The sequence below is a fragment of the Lupinus angustifolius genome, chromosome LG14, assembly GCF_001865875.1.
Source record: "Lupinus angustifolius cultivar Tanjil chromosome LG14, LupAngTanjil_v1.0, whole genome shotgun sequence".
NCBI classification, from domain to species: Eukaryota; Viridiplantae; Streptophyta; class Magnoliopsida; order Fabales; family Fabaceae; genus Lupinus; species Lupinus angustifolius.
In genome coordinates this window covers 5,601,736-5,609,041 of record NC_032022.1, presented here as the reverse complement: position 1 = coordinate 5,609,041, position 7,306 = coordinate 5,601,736, and the positions used below count along the sequence as shown (strand labels likewise).

Below are 7,306 nucleotides of genomic sequence, written 5' to 3'. Positions count from 1 at the left end.
TGGATAAAACATTTCAGGACAAGTGGGAACATACAAAATAGGGGGATCATACTCAAGACAAGTCTAGAATATCACATAGTATGCTAATCTCAGAAAACTATACTGTCAAGAAGATATTGGTTTGTCATTGTAAAAAAGGGGAAGATTGTGAAGAAGATCTGGCTTCTGACATTGACAAGGTTTTGATGAAGACACCAACATCACATAAAAGAAGAAAAGGAAGAACACTTACGAAGACAATAAAGACAAAGCTTCAAGAAATTAGAATATAAGTTTTTATGTACTTCTATCCTTATACTCTAATCTATACACTTAGTAGTAATGTTCAAAAATATTTTAAAAGAAAATTGATAAACACAAGTATAAATGAAAACAATTTTCAAAATACTAAGTAACAAGTTACTAGATCTAAGTAACATGTTACCAGAACGAAGTAACATGTTACATGAGTGAGAAACGAGTTATCCAACAAAAAATGATCAGGGTAATAGACTACACCATGTGGGTAACCGATTACACAACACGGTAAATAATTACCAGTTGGACAGAATAGTTGGGTAATCGATTACACATTTTGAGTAATCGATTACTTTTTGTGAAAATTAATTATCAGTTGGACGAAATTGTTGGGTAATCGATTACATCAATTAAGCAATCGATTACTGAGAGTGGTTACACCGATTTTCAAATTCAAACCACACAGCTTTTAACCAAAACGAAATAGTTCCATTCCAAACGAATCCTACATTTTCATAGAGTTATTCTGGTTGATTGAAAAGTCTATATAAAGGCTTTGAAACTGATTTCAAACATATACAATACATAATATAACTCAGATTGAAATCACTTACTAAAACTACAATTTTCTGAAATACCTTTTCTACACTTGGTGCAACTTGTTCTTAACTTTCAGAACTTGTTTTGCAAAGTTTGCGTAAGTCTTATTGCAAGTTATTCAAACCTTATGAGCATTAGTAATAAAGTATACATTGAGTTATTGGATTGCAAGAGTTTATAACTTCAAATCTTGTAAAGGCAATCCATTGTCATTGTTAAACGTTTTCTTCATTCAAAGTATTGAATTACTTTCTTCACAAGGGTGTGATAAGAAAGGGGATAGAGTCAATTGGAAATGGTGTTTTCCAAAGAGTTATATAGGTGTTAGAGAGTGAGTAAGGTACAAGGGAATCTCAGGGTGAGAAATTGTAATTACTACTCTTAATATCTAGTGAAGAAATCTCTTGTGCTGCAAAAGTACTAGATGTAACATTTGGTGGACAAGAAGGTGAACCAATATAAAAACATATGTGTACTCTCTTCTCCTTTATCTCCTTACATTTTCTTAATTATTTCTGCATATTATTTTCCGCTGCTATTAACTCTTGAATTGTACAGAAAAATCAGTTATAGTTTTAAACCCCCCCCCCACTTTGGGCCTTTTGGGCTTTGATTGTGTGTTAACAAGTCATCACACGCATACAACATGATTGAGTGGTAAAATGATAGAATCGTTGGAGGAGAATATCTCGGCCATAATGATAGAGTCGTTGAGTGGTAAAATTTTCCACTGTCGTACCACCCACTATGGTCGTTGGATGAGGGAGCCATTGGAGGCCTCAGGCTATAAATAGAGGTCTATTCTCCTCATTATAACTCGCACCAGTCTAACAAATGTTCCTGGAATTTTTCTTTCTGCCTCATAAAATTCCACTGACGCATTTCCGGCAACCTTCTCCCCCTTTCTTTTCATGACACTTGAAAATTGGCACATGCAGCCAAAGTGGGAATTTCGAGAAGTGACACTAGTAGTCAGTATTGTGGGAAAAGAATTGACACAAGTAATCACACTATATGAATTCAAGATTGACACTGGTATCATATTATGGGTGTATTTGAGAGTGATTCTTATAGTGTAGTAAGACATCGTATAACAAAGTGTGTTGTTTTATCCTGTGGACGATGTTGTTGATAGTCTGCTTGCACAATCTTAACAGTACTAGAAACATCTTAAATAGAGCAGTCTGATCCTGACACAACCAATAAGTGTTATTTCGTGTCATTCAAAATTGTTGTGAGCTACGCAAACAACACATATGCACCAACAAGCACACACACCCACGCGCATGAGCACACGCCCATGCATACATACTCATACACACAATGGTTTATGCTTATTAGGGTCAATCTTAACAATAGATCAAAAAATGCAACCTCAACCCAAAGATGACTACATCTCAACTCAAATGTGAGGTAGCTCAACAAAAGCTACCTAGACCAGAAAGGTATACACGTTCTCCAAGATCTGAGTTTAAATAAGCGTAAGAGCTTAATAAGAAAGAGCACCTCAGCCCGAATGGTACAAAGTCCTCCAACATCTAAGTTTAAATAGGTATAAAAGCTAGCTTAGCAAAAACGGTTTAAGATAAAAAAAACGAATATGACAAATATAAACCAATACGTACAAATATTAATTGCTTAACTAGTGAGACATTAATATGTAAATGAAATAATATTTGATAGTATCACACTTATCACAATGAAGGTTAAACATGGTAGTATGGCAAATAAAATATTTGCATGCCACATATAATTTGATAAACCTCCTCACCCCATCTCAAAATAATAATGGAGGAGTTTTTCTACTGTAAAATTTATTAAAATAGACCATTAAATATGATGACTAATTTTATGCTCAATCAATGAATGAACATCTATTTTTTTTCTCCAGATTCATATACATTATACTTCAAATTCCAAGCCGAACATCAGAGTTTTTCTTCAATGATAACATATTTTTTTTCATTAATTTCTGTGGCTATGGGTAAAAGACAATTTCTGGTAATCACAATAAGTGCAGAAGTTTAGCTGCAGCAGTAGAGAAACCATTTCTTCCACAATTTCTTTCTAGATTGGCTTTTATCAGCTTCCATCATTCTCACTGGGCTTCCATCCCATTCTGCTTGTAATCTGTAATTCATAAACTACCCAAATTAGTTAAGCCAATGATTATTTAATGTCTAAGATAAAACTTAATGCATAAATAAAGAAGATTGTCACAATAACTTAATGCATTGCATTATTTTTGATAAAAATTCATAAAGAGGAATTTACATTGGAAAAGCAAATGAATGCGTACTGCTTGTGCTGTCATCAGATTGAAGAGAAGCTCCGCTAGATGTTTTTGCATGACCAATATATGATGTAGGAGTAGCTATAGGACAAATAACACATGAAGAAGTATTTTCAGGATAATCTACTTGACTTGTTCCTGAACTTGTTAGATTTTGTGGGTTCCCCATCTTAGGCATAGACATGTTTGTACCATCAGTAACTTGAAGATAGTCTGCACAATGTGCAAAATCCACTATGCTGTCAATTGATCCTAAATATGAATTTATTTGCCCATTCTTGATAGATCTTGAAATGTCTGGTTCCTTTCTGAAAACCTAAAAATTGAAACAACAAAATGGTTACAAATTCACATAAGTATATCAGTTGTGTTTTAAATTGTGGTTGTAATTACGAATGTGGTCACAATTGTGGTTATAAATTTTTTGTGATAAAAAAATATTATGAATTTGATGTGACCTTATATAGTTGGGCTCTAGTATGACAATGTATCATTGTATTTCATGTCCCACCACAATTGTAATGTGATACAATATATTTGACTATATAAAAATATTTTAGAATATCTTAATTATATTATAAAGAATATATAGACGAGACATAGATATAAAAATAATATCTCATATTATGATGATTATATGTTAGATTTATTTAGAATATATCTTTAAAGATCTTTTTAAGATTAAAATTTTTTTATTTTATTTTTTATGATTTGCTTCTTTATATAATTAGAAGTCTAGTAGCAGTCTAAATATGAGTAAGTATTATAATATAATTTATTACTACCAATACAATTTACTATTTTGAGAATTTATATTTCTCATTCTATACCTAAACCTTGTAATTTCAACATGGTATCTAAGTCGGAGTTCAAGTTTTTTCTGGTTGTCATGAACTAAAAGATGTTCATTAATTACGGGTCAAATGTAACTCTTCAGCTGGTCCGATAAGCTTATGTGGAGGGGACATGTTGGGAAGTAAAACACATATCGTCTGCCTCATTCTCATAGACATGATTTAAATACCTATTGGACTACTCCTTTAATTGTCAATTGATTTTCATATGAAACCTTAACATGAAACCATAGCCATAGTATCTACCTTGAGGAAAGCTTAGACTTGTTATATTTTTGCCGGTAGGTTTTCTGATTATTACATCCTTGTGATCATTTATCATCCTTTTAGCCTCCCTCTTTAGCAAGTCGGTTTTTTCTCCCTATTATGAATATATTTTTGCCGGTGCACACTTTTGTTAAAGCTTTAATTTTCACTATTAAGTGTTATTTGCTTTTGCCCATGATAGTTAACTTTGAAGATAACTTTTGTCATGAATGATTAAACGTTACTTGCTTCTGTATGTAGGGCTTAAGCTTGGAGATAGCTTCTTCCATAGAAGATTATGCATTGTTTACTTCTATGTACTATGTTTAAGCTTGAAGGTAACTTCTGTCATGAATGATTAAACATTGTTGTCTTCATCTTCTTCAATTTCTTAGAGCATTTGTTCCATCTACCTTAGACCACTTTTGTTGCAATTATCGTTCCATCATCTTCATTGCAGATTTCGTCAACGCTTGCAACTTCTTGGAACTATGTTTGTCGGAGTCCATATAATTATTATGATTACCGTCCTTTTAAAAAGAGATTATTTGTAACAAGCTTAAAGCTTAATACACTTTAGCTTGGGGGAGTATTAGAATCTATAAAAGTATATTAAAATATTTTAAATTACCTTATATAGAATATTTAGATTATATATATATATATATATATATATAGATAATATGTATCATTATATCTTGAAGTTGTTTAGAATATATCTTAGAATATTTTTTAGGATTGAGATTACTTTATATTATCTTTTATGATTTTTTTGATTATTTAATTAAAAATCTATTATTAGTATGAATAAAGGTAAATATTGTCTTTTAGATCACAATCATTCATAATATTATCATTATAATTCACTGATCATTTTCTTTTTTCTATACCTCTATTATAATTTTAATAACAATGAAAGGAGCAAATGGTTTGATAACAATCAATCAAAACATAAAACTGAAGGGACTGCTTACTTCATTAAAAAAAATGTATTAACTAGCTTTTATCACTTGCTAAAAGTTCAAACACTTGAATTTACATAAGGACAAAAGGGAAACAATCTTTACAAAATCCACGACTTGACAGAGTTTGATATGGTAATGTTAAAAATAGCAAAAGTGATTTTATCAAAAGAGTGAGATCCACTTATTCTAAGAGTAAGATTTTAAACTTACTCTACGTTTTATCTATCAATTTTAGGAAAATTCAAAGATGTAGATCTAAATCATTAGATTTTCCTAGAATTGACGGCTAAGATGTGAAGTAAGTGAATCTCATTCCTTCTGAAAAATTAGTGGTTTATAATTAGACTAACACAAAAGCTTATAATTAAGCATCCATGATTTTTTCATGACAATGTGAAGAAAATCCAGATTATCACTTAATTAATCCATATTGTTTATCTTGATCACTATTACGAATAGAATAAATCTTGGGCTATTGAGAATTAGATTCTAATTTTGCTTTTCCAGTCTATTATAGGAACTTACAAATAAAAGAGAAGAAATGATAATACATCTCTTTATGCATGATTTAAAAAGAAAACAACAATCTACAAAAAAAAAAAAAAAATCAAAAGGTCAAAAATTTGATTCATGAGAATGACACTTATTAGAAAAGACATCCACACACCCCAAAAATGATTAATTCTTTACTTATAGGATGATGAAATATTTTGGTATTACATAAAAACAAATATGTAAGATCGAAAAACATGAGAGACTGAAATGAGTATTTACTCATAAAATATATAAACATTACTTGTTGTGTTAGGATTAAAAATCTAACTTCTTTTATGAAATAAATCAAATTCAGGATGCTATTATTCTAATTATAAAGTATTATTAATCTCTATCCAAAGAAATAAAATGTACAAGCATGAGATAAAAATGTCTCACCTCTCTACATGTCTGTGATGAAATTTCCTTTCTGGCATAATTAGTTGAACCCTCTTCTCTTGAATCAATGTCCACTTCAGCTTCCAACATCAACTCTATGTAGTCACAGTCATAATTTTTCATTCCATCCTTAATGAAAGGACTTTGAGAGACATATTTTGATCCATTTGAATTTGGAGACATTATCTCCGTAGTTTGTAGATTTGAACCACTACTTCTATTCATGTTGGGGTCAAACAAACATGGTATTATATTATGATGAAACTCACAATCTTCTAATATGCATTTTCCTTCTTGTGACTGACCCTTATCAACAGTTATATCCTTAATGGACTCATCATTATCCTCTTGAATAAAAACAACCATCTCAGGCATATCATGGTCCATGATATTCATTGTTGAAGAAAAATCATTTTCTCTTCTAAACTCTTCACAAGGAGTTACACATTGCCCTACATTAAATGACCCATCATGTATTGGAACATGTATTGGCACTTCCCTGATCATAAAACTATTACCCTCCAATGTGTCATGTACAAATTCCATATGCTCTTGACTTCTACGATGGAATAATTGTGTATTTTTCATGCTATCTACATTTGAAATTCACATGTCATTAGAGTTATTATCACTTGTCATTGAATTTGGAAGAATTATTGCAAGGGTTGCTTGTTAGAATTAAATAGGAAACAATGGTTCACATATCATGTAGAAATATGCAAGTACTAACAAAATACATGTTCACCATACATATTTCATCAGTTTGTGAGTTAGATTTTACAGGGAAATGATGGAAAAATGAGTGTCAATGACTCTCAAGCCTCTTCTTTTCATTAATTACTCTTGTGAGTTAAATTATAGAAGAAAATGATAGGAAAAAAAAGATTTCAGAGCTATCTTATTGCGCGTCCTCCAAAATTCAACTTGTATAAAATACCATTAACTTACAATGGATGAAGGAAAATACTACATGAACAAATTGAAACATTTGAGTACAAAAAACAAAGCATAATAGGAGAATATGAAGTGAATTTTCAAACAGAATGGTCAAGATATGATATCTTTTAACAGAAAGCAAGAAAAGACGGCCCAAATTCCATAATTTACTTGGGTGATAAAGATATAGAAATAGTACACTTGTAAGAAAGATATATGTATGTAGATATAACAAATAAGAT

At 30.9% G+C, this 7,306-nt stretch overlaps 1 protein-coding gene across 1 annotated transcript; it reads right to left on the bottom strand.

Moving 5' to 3' along the window:
• LOC109326324 lies at positions 2,823-6,716 on the bottom strand. Its single transcript, XM_019559017.1, has 3 exons — positions 6,129-6,716; positions 3,112-3,446; positions 2,823-2,967 (listed from the first exon to the last, which is right to left on the bottom strand). Exons 1-3 carry the CDS (start codon positions 6,714-6,716, stop codon positions 2,862-2,864), a joined length of 1,029 nt encoding a protein of 342 aa, XP_019414562.1. The 3' UTR covers positions 2,823-2,861.

What these genes read in the sequence shown, in the direction of transcription:
- LOC109326324 (XM_019559017.1), bottom strand. Translation starts at nt 6,716, where the DNA reads ATGAAAAATACACAATTATTCCATCGTAGAAGTCAAGAGCATATGGAA. An exon ending in CATCACAGACATGTAGAGAG is followed by an intron (nt 3,447 to 6,128) that starts GTGAGACATTTT and finishes TTCAATTTTTAG; the next exon opens with GTTTTCAGAAAGGAACCAGA. An exon ending in CATTCATTTGCTTTTCCAAT is followed by an intron (nt 2,968 to 3,111) that starts GTAAATTCCTCT and finishes TATGAATTACAG; the next exon opens with ATTACAAGCAGAATGGGATG.